Source organism: Nothoprocta perdicaria, unplaced genomic scaffold (assembly GCF_003342845.1).
Source record: "Nothoprocta perdicaria isolate Ctin4 unplaced genomic scaffold, notPer1 scaffold_185, whole genome shotgun sequence".
In the NCBI taxonomy this organism is placed as follows: domain Eukaryota; kingdom Metazoa; phylum Chordata; class Aves; order Tinamiformes; family Tinamidae; genus Nothoprocta; species Nothoprocta perdicaria.
Window position 1 is genome coordinate 1,368,075 of NW_020455038.1, and position 19,455 is coordinate 1,387,529.

At 54.4% G+C, this 19,455-nt stretch overlaps 1 protein-coding gene across 2 annotated transcripts in view; it reads left to right on the top strand.

Annotated features, from left to right (window-relative positions):
* Positions 1 to 19,455, top strand: part of CORO1C (coronin 1C) — a 25,149-nt gene that overhangs the window by 1,375 nt on the left and 4,319 nt on the right. The window contains exons 2-7 of one of the 2 annotated variants that reach the window (XM_026036713.1): positions 4,960 to 5,159; positions 11,033 to 11,155; positions 15,621 to 15,750; positions 17,558 to 17,739; positions 18,219 to 18,338; positions 18,927 to 19,031. In XM_026036713.1, coding sequence (XP_025892498.1) covers positions 4,965 to 5,159; positions 11,033 to 11,155; positions 15,621 to 15,750; positions 17,558 to 17,739; positions 18,219 to 18,338; positions 18,927 to 19,031 — 855 coding nt within the window. In that variant the 5' untranslated portion in view covers positions 4,960 to 4,964. Of the gene's footprint in view, positions 1 to 4,959; positions 5,160 to 9,142; positions 9,176 to 11,032; positions 11,156 to 15,620; positions 15,751 to 17,557; positions 17,740 to 18,218; positions 18,339 to 18,926; positions 19,032 to 19,455 lie in introns of those variants that run through there. The other variant, XM_026036715.1, reaches the window with a different exon arrangement.

Genomic DNA, 19,455 nt, shown 5'->3' on the forward strand with positions numbered 1-19,455 from the left:
CCCGTTTTCTCCCCGTTTTCTCCCCGTTTTCTCCCCGTTTTCTCCCCGTTTTCTCCCCCCCTACTTTGTGTTTACGGCCCCACGGGTGCTCCATTTCGAAGGCCTGATTCTCTCCTTCATCCTCGCCACGCGCACAGCTCAGTACCCTGCTCCCTCATGGGTGTCCTCTCTCTTTCCTTGTTTTTTCTTGGAAAACTTGTGCCCCGGGACATCGGGATGAGTGATGCTCCTGAGGCGCGTGGGGACGTGGCGTGTGCGGGGCGGCGAGGCCGCGGGGCGCTGGGCTGGGGCGCTGGGCACCCCGCGCGGAGCGGCCCCGGGTTGGGAAACCGAGCGCGCCCCAGTTGGGAAATGCTAAAATGAAGCAGTTGGGAAGTGCTGAAGTGRAGTGATGGGGAGATACCTGGGTAACGCTGCTTTGCTGCCCTGGGCGTGCGCGCCGGGATGCGGCTCCCAGGGCCACGATCGCGGGCTCCCGGCACCGCCTGGGCGCTCGCTGCCTCTGCAAGCCGGGGGTGCCGGAGATGGGGACCCCCCAAGGCTGCCTCGGCCTCCCCGCCACGTGTGGCCCTGCACCTCATTTACCAGATGATGTTCAAAGCGTTTGGGAGGGCGGATGGCTGGATTCCCGCGGGCTTTCTTGCTGGTGCTTATCCCCATAAGGTGCAACTGCTGCGCAGATGTGGCTGAGCGCCGCGCTCGGAGGAAGGGCATCATCGTCATCATCAGCGCGCCGTGAGGAGCCTCGGGCTGGGAGCCCACRTGGGAATACCTGTGGAATCATTATTGCTGTAGGGTGATGCAGACTGACTGTGGTCTTTCAGGGTAAGCTCTGAGAACTCCCCCCTCGCATGGATTAGACTCCAGAATCACAAGGCAGGTGCTTGGAAAGACCTTGGAATGGCAGCAGGGCTTCCCTGTGCCAGCAAAGACATGGAAAATCCCATATTCCGGAGCAGCTCCTGCCCCACTGAGACTGTCCTCTCCCCTAGTCTCATTGCTCACAAGCCAGTGTCCCCGGTATCACACATCTTTGGTGCTGCTGCCATTACCTATCGTGCGTCTTGCCTTCTTTTATTATTTTTCTTCCCTTATCTGCTTCTCATTTGCTGCTAGTTCTCTCCGCCCGTAAACGGCGCAGTTCAAAGCCGCCGTCACAGCGCACGGTGCCTCCTCAATAAGTCTCATTTAGATGGAGGCTGAGGGCCTTACCATAAACAGATGCAGCTCTTCCCATCTTGCTGGAGCTCTCCATTTAAGGGCAAGCCCTGGCCCTTTCCAGTGCCGATTAGCACCGTTTCATAAGGAAGTACAGTTCCCTATCTAGCTGATTGATATCTTCTCTTCCCCCTCCCCTTTATTTTAACGTAGCCCCTGGCTAATTGTGACTTAAAGCAGCCTTTTCCTCCCGGTGCCGCTCCGCGGAGCGGCTCGCTCCCGCGGGCGCAGCAGGATCCGGCCATTCCCGGGGGGTTTTCCTGCAAGTGTTCCCTCGCAGGATGCGTTTCCTCTTGCATAAGCAGCCTGCAAACCCTGCGAAGCCGCAGCGCTGCGTCTGCTGGGTGCTCCGCACAGATAAACCCTTTATAAACAGGAAAACGGGCGAGCTCGTGGCCGCGCTTGTGACACGTCGTGGCGGGCGATCAGAGMGCCGAGCCATGAAGGGCGGCTCTGTGCGCGCCGCTCTCGGGGCGCTCTCCAAGATGCCTTTAAAGAGCGGCGCAGCGGCCAGAGCCCGGGCCGTGCAACGGGAGGCGAAATTCAGCCCAAAGTCACTTGACTTTTTTGGAGAAAAAAGGGCTCTTTGGTGCAAAAGGAAGGCGCCCTGGCCGTGTTTGGAGGTGCAGCGCGCTCGCGGGCGTCAGCGCTTGCAGGGCAGCTCTTTGCAGGGCGCGCTCGGTTTTGCTGAGAACCAGCAAAACGCACCCCCCTTCCAGCGCTCTGCGGTGAGGTTTTACATCCTCTCAACTTGTTCTGTGCTGAGAAAGATGTTTCCTGTTTAGCAACTATCTGCTGATGGTTCCAGCCGCTTCAGTCAAGATTTAGCAGCGGGRGCAACGAGCGAATGCGACTTCCCTTCTGAAAAGTGCTGCTCTAAGACCTCTCTCCATGCCCCTAAGTCATGCGGTGGGTGAAGCCAGTGAGCACAGAGCACCCGGGGATGCTCCGCCGCCCCGTGCCAAGCGCGTGCGCCGGGATCGGCGCTTCCCGCAGCCGGGATCGGCGCTTCCCGCAGCCTTGGCCCCGGCTTAGCCGGCTCTTGCCGGGTTTTGCACACAGGGTAGCGGCTGAATCGGGCTTTTCAGCTGGTGAATCAGATGCTGGAGGCTCGTTTTAGAGCCCCGCGAGTGGGAAACGAAGCGGGTGTGCGGAGCGGGACTGTGTCCCTGCCGCGTCTCCATCTGCAGCACGTCCCATCCGCGGGCGCCGAACCTCCGCCTGCACCTTGTGGAGGAGGGATCCTTGGCACCAACGGAGAAGCAAGTCCAGATACTGAATGTTCTTCCCCTTCTAACAGGAGCTGGGGGTAGGGAGGAGAAAACTCGGTATTTTTGGCGCTCAGGACCCTGTGTTGTTTTCCACCTGCGTTGTGCGCGCCGAGAGACGCCTCGTCCCTGCTCTCTCCAACTGCAGCCGGCATGGGAGCCTTTTTTCCCTTCCCTTTGGAGAGCAGCCAGCTTGCGCGGCTGTGATCCAAAGGCAAGAATCCCTCCGTTTGCCATGGAAAGGAGGATGTGGAGGCTGCTCGCCATGTGTGGGTCGTGCCGAGCACGCGCGTGGCGAGGAGGGCGGCAAAGGTGCCCTCCAGAAATTGCTTCTGAGCAAACCGGGTGTTTYAGGGAGCCCCTGGGACCCTCTGCATTTTAGGAGGCCCTCATCAGAGCCGAGTTGGGTGCCCGTTCCAAACAGGGGTAAAATGGGGGACAAAACGTGGCAGCAGTGCAGCGGAGCCGGGGTGTTTGTGCCGTGGGGATGCACAGGGTGGCAGGGCTCGCGCTTGCGGGCTGCCTCTCCTGATAAGGCTTGGGCTGGCTGTTTTTGCAGGAGCTTGTGCTCTTTGCCCATGCGTGTGCTCGGTGTCCCGGTGCCCATCAAGCGAAGGAAGGAAAAATCAACCAAACTGTACAAATAATCCTCTGTGTTTCTAACTTATYGCATCCACCTTCCAAGCACTAATGCAGACAGATCCCAACCCGCTGCATCCGTGGCATGGACACGGGGCGATTCAGTGCTTGTTGGCTCAGCAAGGCGGGTTTGAGCCCTCCTTTCACCTTCCTCCAAACCATCCCATTTCAGCCTGGGCACACAGCGGGCTGGCAGCGTTGCTGAGTGTTGAGATCCTATGGAAACCACCCTGTGCCCGAAGCAGAAACCTTCCCCTTGCAGGAACGCGACCCAGGCACTGGCCGGCAGCCCCGCGGGCGCCTGCGCGGCGGCCCCGGACCCTGCTCCGCGCCGGGACCACTCCGGAGCGGCACCGTCYGCGCGGAGCCGCGTGGCCGTGGAAGCGGCCTGGCCCTACAGAAACGAGCGGCTGGGTGTGGGACCTTGTTTCCTTTAAAGCACCGTGGTTTTGGTTGAGCTTGGTTGGTTTTCGCCTTTTTTTGCTTGCCGCTTCCTCCTGCATTTGGTGTCTTGGGTGGCTCCCGTCGGGAGGAGGCTCTTTATTTTTGCCATAGGTGAAGTATTTGGCTTTTAAATGTGGAGGGTGGTTGCTAATCACGATGGTAACCATTAGCAGCACAGGAAGCTTTCGTCATGTGCACGGTCTCCAGTACCCCAGTTCACAACACTGTGCAGTTAACACTTGCTCTGTGCTGTGCACAAAACATTTGCTCTCGTGCACAAAAACCCTGCAAAACCTCCGGTCCCTCCTGGGTGACAGCAATGAGACCCGGAGCCCTTGGCAGGAGCAGGACACGGAGCTCGGGTCACCCGGGCACGGGAGAAGGTGGCCGGAGCCGCCCGGGAGGGACAGATGTCCCCGCGCAGCAGGGACCCCCCAACCACTGCATTCACCACGTGCATTTACGCGGCGCGCGCCCTGGCGCTGTCTGCTCCCCTAACTGCCTGGCAGCGTCTTCCTCCTCTTCAAAGGCGCGCGGTGACGGCCTCTTTGTCAGCGCTTTGCTCTCCCCGCGCAGCGTTTTGTCGCTGCTGCTTCCCACGTCGCAGGCTGCAAGACGGAGAAGGCTCCGCGCTTAGCGATGGATGAGCCGCATCCCGAGGCTCCCGCTTGGTTCATGCCACGCACGTCGCCTGCCGGGATTCCCCGCGCTGGGATTTTCCATTCCAACCCGTTCCCCTCTATCCTGACCCAAGTTTCCTTGATATCCACGTTCTCCGGGGGAGAAGCATTACCGATGCGTCGAGTTAATTTGAGGCATTAGTTTGTTTCCATTACTGCTTTCTGCCCAGGAAGCTAATTTTRCTATTTTTTGGTGAGATTCTTGGAATTAGAAGAAGGACCTGGGAGGCAGCTCCCACGTGGAGCCGCTTCACAGGAGCGCTGCCTTTGCAGAGCTTGCAACTTTATTTACATCTTCTGGACCCTGTCTGACTTGAAAATAAACAAGTTCCATCCAAGAGCAGCCTTATCCTTGCAAATATGTAGAGACTTGTCTAAAAACGTCTTGTAGCATGAGGAATTTCCTTTCCTGTAGCAAGAAAATATATTTACAAGGGAGAAAGTGGCACTTAGCTGGTTCTGTAAAGCCCTCCTAGAATGAAGCTCTGTTGCGCAGCTTGCAAGAACAAAAGCTTGGGGGGGAAAAAAAGCAAAAAAAAAAAGAAAGTGGGGTGGGATAGAGATGCAAATCGGGTTGAGAACTTTGCAAGTGCAAAGCGGGCTGCAGGGAGCAGGGCGGCTGCGCGATGGAGCGCGCRGGTGAGCGGGGCCGCTCCGGCGCGCGCTTCGGCCGCCCGCGCCGCGCTCTCCCTAACCCCTTCTCTCCGCAGACACCATGAGGCGAGTGGTTCGGCAGAGCAAATTCCGGCACGTGTTCGGCCAGGCCGTGAAGAACGACCAGTGCTACGATGACATCCGCGTGTCCCGCGTCACCTGGGACAGCTCCTTCTGCGCCGTCAACCCCAGATTCGTGGCAATAATTGTAGAGGCCAGCGGCGGCGGGGCCTTCATGGTGCTGCCCTTGCACAAGGTAGGTGCTTCGGGAAGCTGCTCCCTCCTGGGCTCTCCGCTTTGGGTCRTGTCGCTTGTTCCTCGATATCCCAAAGTGTCTCTGCCGGCTGCTTCATGACCCCGTGCACATCCATGAAACGTCTCCATAATCAATCTGATGCTTCCCCTAAATTAAACACGGTAAATAAAAGTTATTTGCTTGAGAAACCTAAACCAATCCTACACGGCAGAGATTTCTTAGTGGAGAGATGCTCCATTGAAGCCGTTCTACCCGTGAGAGCATGTTTGGGTTCTTCAGTGTCAGGGGTTTAGCTTCCTGAGCTCTGCAAGTATCACTTAAATGCAGGATGCACCTGAGCCTCGTTACTGCTTGCGACACCGCATTAGTGGTTAAACAGCTAATTGGTGCTAGATCAGAACCGGGCCGGGCTGCTGCTACCCTTTAATTTGCTTCCTTTTGCTATAGGCTGGTATAATGAAAAATAATTCCAGCAAAACAGCCCTAAGTAGCATCACACCCGTCTGTGCTCCAGGATCCCAGGGCTCGTTTGTGGACTCGTTTGTGGATCCACAGGGATGTGCACGGAGCACACGGGGAGCTCGGGTTGCCGTCGTTGGCAGCGCTGCGACGCGGAGCGGCTTCCTGCAGTCCTGCAAAACGTATGAATGAGCAGGAGCAGCGCCGCCCATGAAATAAACTCCTGCAGCCTCCATACAGCCCTTTGAAATATCCCAAACGAGCCCTTTTTCAGCCTTTTTGGAGCGAAACGCTGTCATCTCCCTTCCTGATGTCTTGACTGTTAGTGCAGTCAGTTGGCAGGTCTCCAAATGCCAATTTACAGGTCTCTGGAGGAGCCTGGTCAACCTGAGGCCTCCGTGTGCTGGCTGCTAAAAAGCAGAAGCAGCAAGCTCAGATGCACACGCTTCCTGTCTGTAACTTCTTTTTCACTTCCGTTAATGCAACTTTGGGCACTAGATGCACAAACAACTTCTAATGCAACTTAGAAGACAAACAGGTCAAGGGAAAGAAGTGGCCTAAGAAGCATCTGGGAGAGCTCTTACCTTTGCAAATATCCACATTTTCTTTCTTTTTTTAATAGCAAATAGTGTTTCTCTGCAGCATTACCTTTATATCCTTGAACCCTCAAGCTTCTCACTTAACTGAAGATGTTTAGAGTGTTTAGTTATGAGCCCTGTCCTTTTCCKCCAGCCCCATTTGTAGATCTGCCCTATTTATACACTGAAATAGCGACCCAAACGGAGCGTGGCCGGGCAGGGGCACAGGAGCCGAGCACAGGAAGGACCTTCTGGGTCTAGCAGCCACCACAACAGCAAGTCCTTTCTTACACTGCCCTATTTTAAAACTAGCTTTTTTTTTTTTTTGTCCTTACCCACCACTTCCAGGGGAAGGCTGTGCCAGAACCTCGCTCCTCTCACGGCCAGAATCTTTGTCTTCAATCTGAYGTAAATGTGGCTTTTCCTCCCCATTTTTTCTTTTGTCCCAAGATTATCCTTCAATATAAGCAGCTGCCCTTCCCTTCCGTGGCATGAGCAAGCTCGGCAGCGCRTTGCCCCGTGCCCGGGATGCCCACGTTGCAGCGCGGTGACAAGGCAGGAAATCCCACTCATCCCACGTGTGTGTGGGATCTGCACTCCGTGTCCTCTGGTGYTTGTTTTCCACGATTTCCCCTTCCTTTCTGTCATCCCATTCTGCTCCTGCATGGAGCTGTTTGATTGATATTAATGCGCAGCCAGGTCTGACGGCAGGTTGCACCAGGGCTGGGGCCGAGCCCCTCACCCTCTCTTTTGCTCTGCAGCACGTGGCTGCCTTTGCTCTAACCAGTTCCTGTATTCCCTATTTTTATATCCTGGGTTGATGAAACGGTTTCTTCAGTTCCCTGCACCCACCAGCAGTTTGACTTCCGCATYAGAGGCGCAACCAAGATCCTTGCTGTTGCGTTCGGGAGGAGGTTGATTTTAAGCCCTGTTTATGGTGGGATTTCGTCACGGGGCCATAAAAACCCCCTGGTTGCAATTGGGAGCACGAAGGCGGCTGCAGTGAAGTGCCCCTTGGTGGCCTGGGGACTCTGAGGTGGCAGCGGGTCACGGGGAAGCACCTCTCATGTGGCTTGGCCTCGTTGAGGGGCAGCTGAGCCCCTGTGGTCACGAAATGAGAGTTGTTTGATTTTCTTTTTTAATGCCTTTCTCCTTTCCAAGCTTTAATACATTTTTTGCTATCGTGGGGGTGGCTTTCGGGTCCCCTGGAGCGGTTCCCTGTAGAGTCCCCAGGAACGGGGCACTGGAGGCAGCCGGGGAAAAGCCTTAATGCAACAACCCGGGGTGCCGGGTGCGGAAGCAGAAGGGTTGGGGTCTCCCTGCACCCCTCCCAGTACAGCTGTGGAGAAAAACGAGGTCTTCCTTTTCCGGAGGACACCGATAAGACATGCACGCACGCACAGTGTGTGTAAATATATATATATATATGCTTATCATATGCATTTATATTTATCCTTCATTAGATTTATATATGTATACAATGTTTGTTTTGCGCATATGTGTATATATGCGTATTTACACTTCTAAAAGAGTGCATGTGTGCAATATATACATACAGATGTTACCTATACGTGCATCTTTGTGCACGTGTGTGGGGGGCTCGCGCCGCGCCCCTGCAGGTGCTTCCCACGCGCGCTCCCGCCCCCCCCCCCTTTTTTTTCCCGCGCGCGCGCCCGCCCGCCGCAGCGGCACTGCGGCGGCCGCGGCTTTTTACCTTATATGGGCATGCAGCGCGCGGCGCCGCCCGGCGCGCTGATTGGCGGGCGCGGGGCGCGCGCGCGCGGCGCGGTGGCGGGAGCGGCCGTGGCGGGAGCCCCGGGCCCCCGCGGCTGGCGCGGGCACGGGACGCGCTTTGTCCCCGGTTCCTGTTTGTCGCCTGCACGTGCGCGGGGGTTTTGCCAGGAATGGGCCCTTCCGCTGGCCGGGGGGAGCCGCCGCCTCCTTAAAAATCGCGGTTCCAGCAGGTGACCTGCTCCCAGGAAAGCCTCATCCTCCATCAGAGAGAAACGCAGGTTAAAAACCTCTAATTTATGTCAGTGCAGGTGCAGAAACCAGAGAACCAAACTAGGGAGCATCATTTGGACCCACCAGGTGCCGAGGGAGGGAGCCCCGAGTGACAATTCCCTTGTTTGTGGGTGGGAACGTGCACTGAGGACGCGCTCTGTGCAGCCAGATGTGGTTCTGCAAGCAGCGGGGCACAGTCTCAATCGGCTCTTTGGAACCTCATTCCTGCAGGAAAGGCTGGAAAGGGGGTGCTTTCCTGMATGGTGTGTGGCGCATACAGGCAGGAGCTGCTGCTTCATTGGGTTTTCCAGGAGCTCTGGGTGCATGTGGATGGAGAAGCTCGATTTAAAGGACCTGGTGCTTATTGGGGTTGTGCTGCTTGAGCCTCGGCCGCTGCTGCAGGTCCCCTTTGGTGACAGTGCCACTGTGCTCGGCGGAAGGAAGGACGGGGCTTTCCTCACTGCTTGTCTCATTGCAACACCGTTCTGGGTAGCTTTGTGTGCTAGACTGAAGAATTAGAGAATTACAGAGATRTTTCCATATTTTTTTATTCAGTTGTTGCAGAGACACTGGTAGCTTCAAAACTCTTAAGTCATTYGGTTAGCAGCCACACTGATAAAGCCCCTTTTCTTGCAGATTTATTCCATTTATTTACCAGCCYGTGTGAGCATGGAGTGAATGTTCCCCAGCTCCATCTGCATCTTCCCTCCCTTTGTCATTCAGCTTGAATTATAACTCTTCATAACTGCTTCTTCCGTGGGGCACATCAATTTGGAGTTATTTTACCTTCAGTCATCTCAAAGAGGTGATTTAAAAAACCCCTCTTTGAGACRTTTGCCCCTGTCAAATTTGGCAGCAGTGGCTCATCAGACACCAGGTGTTTTGAGGTGAAATGGGCCCTAAATTCCCCCCGTTTCTCCAGGAAGCCAAGCAACCCAATTGTGCCCCGTTCAGACCAGTGCTGCCCTGTCCCAGGTGGGAATCAAGGTTAAAACTGCACTTTTAAAGCCTAGTGGAAAAGGGGGAAAGTAGAAACAGCCCTTGATAACTCTGGTTATAAGCAGACGTGGAAAAGAGGAGGTCAAATCCTAGTTTAGGCACCTACAATTTCTGGCTAAGCTGAAATCCTGGTTAGATCCAGGAGGAAAATGAGTTTAGCAGAAATAGTTGGAGTATGATGGAGTCTTTTGGGGGATGTCTCCAAATTTACCCTGTTCGTTCTCCTCTCGGAGCGCTCAAGGTTTAAGGTGCTGGTGAATATTCCTGCTCCGTGAAAGGCTGGATGTCCCTGTGGCTAGGGAGGGAATCGGGTGCTTTCCACTCATGTTTTAGGGACAGAGGAGCGAATCCCCATCCCTAGCATCTTTGCACCATCTCTGCACAGCTGCTCCCTTCTCTGGTTCTGCAATTTTGCAGGTTCTGCCCCCAAAAGCTTGAACAAATTACGAATCAGCTGGGACCAAAATTTATTTTTTGGAGTGCATTCCTCCTTTCTTTTCCCAAGGAATTGGTAGGGATGTTAGCTGCATTGGAGGAGCCGTTCTCTCATACCAAGAGTGCCTGGTTTGCTTTGGGTGATGCTGTGCACGTAGCTGCGCGCAGCTTTGGGGAGGATTCTGGGGCGGAACAGGCACTTTTGGGGAGTGCAGCGTCCCTGGAAGCTGCAGCCGGGCAGGACACGTTGCAGGGAGCTCCGCTTGGTGCAAGMGCCTGGTGCAGAGCACGAAGCCTCCGGTGGGCGTGAAAAGGACCCCAATATCTTGGGGCACTAAACCCAACTCAGCTYAGGGATTTGCAGGGATTTTGGAGGGGCAAAAAGAGCCCCCAGCCCTCGGCATATCAGAAGCTGTTACTGTGATGTGCTGCTCAGGCAGCAGAGTGATGGATTATAAGAAGGATTTAACTTCTGGTAGTCAGACCCAGTTACTTTTAAGCTGTGTATCAGCACTTGCGATTTATTTTAAATCCTTAACTAATTAAAAGATTACATGGAAACAAAACWAAAGTGTGAGGGTTAGGGCAGGAGGGAAGGCCACCCCTTTGGCACGGAGCTTGCAAACTCTCGGGTGCTCGCTTGTGGCAGAGATGGGGGTTTTGCAAAGAACTGCCTGAAAAACTTGGAATTTGGTGTCTCGGCGGCTGGGCAGAGCCTGGCCCTTGGCTCCCTGGCTAGGGAGTTGAATACAAGAATCGTGTTTTAATACAGGAATCGCCCAGGTATATTTTAAAGCAAGTTTGCTGCGTGCTGCGGATCTTTTAGCATAAATATTTCTTGGTTTGCTTGAACTTCATGGCTGTATCTCACTTGTGGCTTGTAAATAATCTCCCCTTCTTCCCTTTCTGGCTGTTTTTTCCCCCTGCTAAAAGACACATTTTTTTTTTATCTCTGCTAAGATTTATCATGATCAAAACCAAGAAGTGAATTTTATGGTTCWTTTTTTTTCAAATTGCCCCCTTCCCGTAATAAATTGCAGCGGCCGCCCTACCCCACCGGCCAAGGCCGAGCAGGTAAGTGCTGCGAGGTGGTTCAAGCCCCGCCGGGCACGAGGGCAGCGTCCCAGTCCCGCTGTCCCCTCTGCACAGTGACACCCGTGCTCCRGGCACCTCTTTTTAATTAGATAAACAAAAAGGGATGCAGTGTACATGTGCATTGGGTGCATTCGCTTTATAAATCCCGTTTCATGCTGTGGCATCCAGGAGGGATTAGAGGGACTTTATTTTTTGGGGCGGCTGCTTTTGCAGCCTTGCGAGTTTAGTGCTTGTAACCGCTTTGGAAGGCAGTGCTTTATTTTCTCTATATCACAGCCCTCTCCTTTGCTCTTTCCCCTGCAGACGGGCAGAATCGACAAGTCGTACCCCACAGTTTGCGGCCACACGGGCCCGGTGCTGGACATCGACTGGTGTCCCCACAACGACCAGGTCATCGCCAGCGGCTCCGAGGACTGCACTGTCATGGTGAGATCCCGTTGTGTGTCCCGGGGCGCCAGSTTTGCCCCCCGAAAAGCGGCACCCTGGGGGGCACTCGGGTTTGGGAGGGCAGGCGCTCTCCCCTAACCCCGCTGGGGAAGGGGCCGTGTTGGGAACAGGGATTTGAGGACGTTCTGGGCGTTGTGACCTGGCTGGGAGCGTTAGAGGCAGCGCTGGAGCTCTGGTCCCTTCACACTGAGATCGAACTTCATGCGACCAGCTTGGCCTTTCATATTTCTGGTTTTATCTCCAAATACCCCCCTATTTTTCCTTCCCTTGGGGTCTGTGTGGTGTCTGCAGGGCTGCTGGTGGGTGCTGACGTGTTGCTTGCAGCGCTTTGCAGAACAGAGGTGGCTGCGATGCGCGGGCTGGCGTGGCGAGCACCGACAGGAGCCTGGCGTCAGAGCAGGACAGCTCTGTCTGTTGTCAGAATTGCTTCAGCCCCTCATTTAAGGGCAACGCTGTTTTTTTCCTAATGCACAGGGTGTGAGGAGATGTCAAAACTCAAAAAAAAATCCAAATTTTGCACCTGCCAACCTTGCTCCCGAGTCCCGTTTCACCTCTGCCGGAGCCCACTGAACAATAGCTGACCTTGCTCAGTGATGGATGTGGAATCCTGTGTATGCAAACACAGCAGAATAAGTGAAAGAAAATCCTTGTGAGATGAAATAATGCCAAATAACTTCGGTGATCTTTGGCCATATTTAGAAATGCTGTAGGCTGAATGTTATATTGAAATCTTATTATAGATCATGTCAGATAAATTCCTTTGCTTCTGTTCATCGTTAAAATGTTTGGGAGGGGACTCATCCCGAGAGGCTAATCCTGGGACAGCTCTTGCTTGTGATCTCTCAGTCTTGGAAGCTGAAGCATGTTAACAAAATGTGCTATATTTAATATTAAATGAAACAACAGGCTTCTGTGTTTGTAGCGCTCGCTACTGGACTAGAGCTAAGCTGTGCAGGATGCTGGAATGTCCCTCCAGAAGCTGGAATCCAGAAGGSCCGGGATCCGAGCGCGCGCACCCTGAAACATGAGCAGCAGCACATGAAGCTCAGGCCCAGAGCTGCCTTCTTGGAGGCAAAATAAACCCCTAATCCGAGTGCAATGAGGAGTATGTTGTAAGGCTCCGGAGGGATTGAATTATGCAGCAAAACCAGCGCGTTCGGTGACGCGTTGTCCAACCGCCGCCGGTGCAGAGACCAAGTGTGTCTAGAGCAGGAGTCGCAGCCTGCAGCCGTGCAGGGTGCGCTCTGTCTGTCCCCGAGGTGTCTGTCTGTCCCCCAGGTGCTGGGGACGAACAGAACCCACAAAACCCTGTGGACMCACAAAACGCTGTGTTAGGTGCAGAGCGGAGATGCAGCGCAGTTCAGTGCATGCAGCAGTGATGGAGAAAGCAAGGGGGGAGGGAATAAGCTGAGCCTTGCGGTAGGTATCAGTTTCTGGTGGGCAATGATACATTCCAGATCATTTGGGACACCTAAAACTGGGCTGGTCGGCACACGTGCAGAACAACCTGGGTTATCCGGGAGGAACGGAGGAGCTAACGAGGCTTCCCACCGTTGATTGCTTCTCTGTCCTGGCACTGGTAGTTCAGCATCCTGTTTCCTTTGCTTTTCGTTAATAAAGATCCCCGAGTCCTGCTTCCTGAGCAGCTTGCTGCTGAATACGCTCAGCGTGTTCTGAAGGACATGTGGTWGCTCATCGGCTTTGAGCCCTGCGTTGCTAACAAAGGGGAAGGGAGAAAAACAGGGATGTGATAGGGGAAAATCACGTGGCTTTTTGTAAAAGTGCCAGTTTCTTAGAAAAAAATATATATTTTAAAAGACTGTCTGTGCTTTTGCTCTCGAGGGTTTAAAACCTTGCTCTCYACTGCATTAGGTCTCAGCAGCATCAGTTAGATGGGTAGAGAGCAGAACCCCCTGCCCTGCGCCCCTCCAGCTCCTCCAGCTCTTCCATCTGCCTGTTTTTGTCCGGTCTCTCCTTGCCCATGGTTGTTAACAGTTTGAGCATCTGTGGGATTATCCCTCGGCTAAAACCATCCACAAAGGCGGTGCCCAGGAAATGCTGCTGCACTTCCCAACGCGAGCGGGTTGGTTCCCTGCAGCCTGACTGGGAATTGCTGGCGGTGCAATTCCAAAGCGTTTCATACGGATAAACCCCAGATTTGTAGGAGCTGGAAATACTCTGCAAATTCCATATAACTGTTGATCAGGGATGGTGTTTGAGATCATTAATTTAGAGGAATAGGGGACTGGGAGAGAGGCATCTTACACTGCTGGGCTTTGCTTGGAGGGCTCTAGAGGTTCAGGTATTTGCAGGGCATGTGGACCCAGGTGGGTCCACACCATTCCTTTAATGCTCCAGCTGTTGCAMCTGAAATGCAGAAATTATTTGGAAGCAGAGGGTAAAAAGAGCATGGGGAGAGGTGGAGAGTGGGGGGTCCCCATCTCCAACCTGCCCTAGGAAGACTTAAAATGCAGGGGCTGATACCTCTTGTGGCCTCTTCTTGATGTTCTCTTTGAAGAACGATTTTCCTGTGCCAGCAAATACGGAGTTGCTAAATATTCCTTCCTTATGCTCTTCTGAATGACTGTAATGGGCTGCAGGTTTTTTAATTCCCTTGGAAAGTGCCTGATTATATAAAGGCTCGTAGATGGTGTCGCGTGGCCTTTCTCAGCCGTAGGAAATTGGCCCTGCTGCCAGGTGAATGCTGATGAGCTTGCCTGGAATGGCCGGAGAGCAGCGAGTTTGGTTCAGCAAATCGTTGAAAATATTAAACTTTGCCTTTGCAACGAGCTGCGACCCGAAGGGACCCGCCGCTGGTGCCGGCGACCCCGGCTCGGTGCGCGCGTGTTTCCCAGCGCTCGGCATCCTCCCTGCTTGGCTCCTTGGATCCCTCCTTGGATCCGGCTGCCTCCCACGCCGGGAGCCGCCGCCCGGGGCAGGAATGAGGGGGCYGGCGAGCGCGCCTGGCCTCTTGCCCCGCGCGGTTTGCAATGCCCAGCACGGTTATTAGGTCAATAGTTTCTGTGATCTGCAGGGGATTACATTGCTCCGCAGCTGCTGCCAGGGGTGGCTGCTTCCCCTCTTCCCCTTAAAGAGAAAACATCGCCGTGGATACAGCAGAAGCCTCTTTTTTTACTCCTTTTCCTTGGGATTCAGTGTGCAGTACCCCCCTTTCCTCTCCCAGTGCCTGCGTTCCCCAGCCCGCTTCAGACCTGGCCCTGCAGTTCTCTGGCAAGCAAAAGACTTTGCCGTGAGACAGATCTCTCGGTTCTCTTACTCTCTTCCCAACTTTCTTGTGCTTTTGAGTAGCCTCTGTGATCTGCAGCATCACAGTAGTGCTTAAAATTGCACAAAAAGTCGAGATGGTTCCTCCRAAAGACCCTGCACACAATTAGACATTAAAGGCAGGTGCTGATTTTAGCAGGCTGACTTTAAACACCTGCAGCCCTGCTAGCAGGGACCTTTTAACCTGCTGCTGGATCTGCGTGGCCGGGGCAGTGGGATTAGGCTGAGGGTATTGGAAGTGAGCCGGGATGCCCGGGAAATCCTGCATCTCCGAGGTTTATCCGCAGCCGTTCCCGTACAGCAGAGAAATCCCTTTGGACTGGTTTGCATTCCGTGCTCTGCGAGCAGCGCGCTCCGCTGCTGCCACCTACCTCCGGCTGCGCCCCGAGCAAGGGCTTCCCCTGGAGCCTTTCCACACGCTGCATTTGGGTCAAACGGCCTTCGGAGAGCGTTGTCCAGCCGCGAATTGCAGGGATGACCGGGGGCGTTTTTGTCTCGTCCGCCTCCGCCCGCTGCCCAAGCRGCTCCTTCCATAGGGAAACGTGCTCCGATGGAGCACGTGGGAGCCGCGGGGGCCCCGGCCTCCCCGGCACRGTTCTTTCCTAACCGCCCGGAGACGCTTGCAACACGAGGGTTGTGTAAGAGGAGAAGCAAACGGCCCGTTTGCCGCGTTGGAGGCGGTTCTGCAGCRCCCGCATGGGCTGCTTCGCCCTGCACCAGCGCCAGGCTGGTTTCTGCAACTGGCATTTGCACCGAGACTCCAAATGCAACTCGGAAACGGAGCGCGTTTCTAAAGAGGAAGAAAAGCAGCCCCGGTGGAACTGCATCCTGCTTTAGATTACAGGTGTAGTCTAAAGAGCCCCCAGCTTGCTCAGACAGAGTTTTTGCTGCAGGGCRGTTTGTTTGGGGTTTTTCTTAGGCTGCATCTGTCCCCACCGGGTCTCTGGCACAGGGATAATGTGGATGTGGAGTGTAACTAGCCTGTGGTCTGGCACTGGCAGCATGAATGAGGAGGGGTCTTCCAGATGGGGAGGCCGGAGACTTGGTGGTGACTTGGGACACCTTGGACTTGCTGCCCATGTCCACACGGATCAGCAGAGACGTTGCTGCCCCGTGGGTGCTGCTCCTTGGCTAACGCTCTCTCGCTTCCCGCTTGCAGGTGTGGCAGATCCCCGAGAACGGCCTCACGCTGTCCTTGACGGAGCCGGTGGTAGTCCTGGAAGGCCATTCCAAGCGGGTGGGCATCGTGGCTTGGCACCCGACCGCGCGCAACGTGCTGCTCAGCGCAGGTAGGAGCAAAGGGCCCGCGCGGGGCCCCGGGACACCGGGACACGTGGCTCGCAGCCCATCCTTGTCTCGGCCTTTCACTGTCTCCAGTTTAGTGACAAGACCCAGGGAATTGTCCCAGGAAGTGATTTACAGTATTAAAATGGTTCCAGACTTTATTTGATCTGCTGGTTTAATCAGCTGATAACTGTTTACRTATGTCTTCCCCTCATCCCTGTTTTCATCCTCTTTTACAAGAGCCCCAACTGCTTTTCCTGTTCCCTGCTCTCGGTGCCGGGATGTTCCCTTCACACACTTTCATCCTCAGCATTTGCCATGTTGTCTGCTTGACTCATACAGTCTGTGCAATGAGATTCCTTTGGCCACTGAAAAACAGCCACATTATTATGGAAATAAAATAGAGAAGCCATTATCCATTAGYACGGGGTGAGGTTTTCATTACCTGACCTTTAGGTTTGAGCATGGTCAGAGAAATCAAATCATTTCAGCTGGGCTGCCAGATGAGCTCTGCATTTCTACGGATGCAGATGCTTCTGATGGAGCTGCTGGGCTTTGATCTGGTTTTGCCAGCAACGCTGTGGTCTGCAGACCTTGGAGCAGCTCATGTAATGAAGCTCAGTATGCAAACACGGAAAAGGAAAAGGTGATTTTTCATAGTTAACTGAGAARGTTGATTTTGCCTGCGAGTGCAAGCAGCAGATGATGGGTATCTGTGTGGTCTGGATACCTCCTAATCCTGCCATCCTGGCCAGAATTCCTCCTAAGAGGGAGGAGAAAGGATGCTGACCATCAAGTCCTCACTGTCACCAGGGCTGTGTTTGCTTGGTGGCCACAAGCTGGGTTTGGGTGTCGTTGGTGCCCTTTGGGAGTTGACAGTGACGGAGATGATCTTTTGCYTCCACGAAGGGTTTTACCCTCTTGAGTCTTAGGAAAAATCCCCATGTTTCCCACTGTGCTTTCGCCTGGTGATCACCTGGTGATTTTATGGCATTTTTTGTTTTGATTTCAGTCTTGCTATTATCTTCTTTTCATCTTTATTCTACATCTTCTTTCCTTCTGCTTGGTGACGAGACGCGCCCGGCCGCGGTCCCGCGAGGCGCTGAACTCAGCGCCCGCCCTCGCCCGCACCCTGCCCCGCTCCCGCTTTGCCCGTGCTGTCTCTCAGCTCCGTGCCCCGTCCTGCCGCTCCTCCCCGCGTGCTGCAAACCTGAGAAGGCARCGGGCTGGCACTGCAGAGGCGTGAGAACGTTGCCTCTTTGCCCTGCTTGTCTCTGATGCTTGAGCCAAGAGCTCCTGCACAGAATGCGCAGCGAGCAGCAGCAGAGCCTTTCCTGCACCTCCTCCAGCTCTTTCTGTTTCTCTCCTGCGTTATTTTTTTAATTTTTGAGTTTGCTCTCTGGCAACGCTGAGCGCAGAGCATCCCTTGGAGCGTGTGCTCTGGGCTGCTGAGGCTGCTAAAGCGGCACGTGGAGCTTTGATAGCGCGGCCAAGAGCTCTGCCTCGGGGCCAAACGAGTCCACATGCTGCCCACCAGAAACAGGAGATGCCCTGGACACCAGTTCCTTGGAGGACAGCCTGTTTCTGGCCCCCGGGATGGAAAGGTCTGGGTGCAATTTGCTTTTTCTTGGCCTTGGGGAGTCACAGCACCTCAGGAATGTCCATGCCTGGTTCTCTGTGTCCACCTGGCAAGTTCTTGGCTTTATCCTTTTGCCCATGGAGTTGTCCTCAGAGTCCCAGCACACGCAGAGGAGCCCGGCGTGGTTTCCCTTTGCGCTGGTGTCGTGATTTTGAGCTGCTCTTCTCTTCCAGGTTGYGATAACGCAATCATCATCTGGAACGTGGGCACCGGGGAAGCCCTTATCAACTTAGATGACATGCACGTGGATGTGATTTACAACGTGAGCTGGAACCGCAATGGCAGCCTCATCTGCACATCTTCCAAAGACAAAAAAGTTCGAATTATTGACCCCAGGAAACAGGAAATCATTGCTGTAAGTTGGCATGATAATTGCAAATGCAGTTGGATTTCACTGCAGCCTACCGTAAGGATAGCACTGGTCGCAGGATTTGTCCAGGTTTGCTGGAATTAGCGTTCGAACTGTGATTTTTAGGGCTCAGCTTTAAACCTGCAGAAGTGTAATTCCTCATCTAATCCTTTCACACAATAGCCTTGCCAGAGTTGTGTGTGCAAAAGGGAGATTTAGCAGCCTCCATATGTGTCCTAGCTTGCAGAGAAACCTGCTTTAACCTCGTAGGGATGTGACAGGCAAGGCTGACGTGAACCGTCCGTGACCACCACTTAGTGCTCAGTAATTTTGGGCTTCCCTGAAGCACGGGGCATCCCCTGTGGACGATCCCCTGTGCAGCCAGCGTCCTGCCGCGGGCGCAGCGCGTCCCGCAGCGTCGCGCGCGGCTGGAGCGGCGCAGGCCGGCCTTGCGGTCCCTCCATTAACCTGCACCTCCCTTCCAGGAGAAAGAGAAGACCCACGAGGGAGCCCGGCCCATGCGGGCCATTTTCCTCGCCGACGGCAACATCTTCACGACCGGCTTCAGCCGCATGAGCGAACGGCAGCTCGCGCTCTGGAATCCCGTACGTGCCTGGCCCGTCACTGCTTTGCTGCTGCCACATCGTGGTCAGGATTGCTAGCCCAAACCTGCAGGCTCCGGCCACATTCCTAGGTCACATATCTGAGGACGTTCCCTTTTCCACCTGTTGCTTTATCTTGCTCAGAGTTTCTGTGTCAGGAAGCACTGACGTGCAGYTTACGCTTGCTGTTTGCTCAGTGGAGGCGGTGGTTTCGGTCGGTCCGGGGCACGAGCAGCCTCGTGAGCAGCCGTGTGAGCGTCGCTTCCATTCCAAGTGCAAAGCAGCACAGAGCAGTGTCACCACACAGGGAGGAGGCGCTTGTTAACGTGCCCCTCTTGAGCCCTCTTCCTGGCTTTGTGAATTATCCCGTGTGCTGTTTTAATGCGTTTTGTGCTTAAAGTGTCATTGAGGAATGAAGGAGCTTGTGAACATTTACAGTGACAGGTATTGTAACAGATCACTTCATCACCCTCAGTGATGAAGACACTGCTGAACGCTCCTCCAGCTCCAAAGAATTGCCAGTAATTTAGGTCGCGTGTTGACATGAGCCCTTCAGTCCTTCTCTAACATAACTGATGCTTTTATTTCCAGAAAAACCTGGAGGAGCCAATAGCCCTTCACGAGATGGACACCAGCAATGGGGTCCTGCTGCCGTTCTACGATCCAGACACCAACATTATTTACTTGTGCGGCAAGGTGAGGAGAAGCCTTTGGAATGACTGAGCTTGCACCGAGATAGGCTGCTGTTCTGTATTAGAACGTATGAAATGTATTAGAATGGATAGAAATGTATTGGGCTGGTAAACAAGGGAAGTTTTAGCTTGAAAGGGAACAAAGCTGCCAGCTGTGCGTTCCACATACAGGCACCAAACGCAGTGTTCTTAGGAGCCGTGAGGGCTGCGTGGGAGGAGGGACAGAGGCCTCTCGGGTGGTGACAATCCAGGAGTGCTGTGCCGGCCCCAGCACCCTGGGATGATCCCTCTTCCCTTTCTTACCTGGGATGATCCCTCCTTTCCTGCCTGGGACGATCCGTCTTCTCTTTTTACCTGGGACGATCCCTCTTCCCTTTCTTGCCTGGGATGATCCCTCTTCCCTTTCTTGCCTGGGATGATCCCTCTTC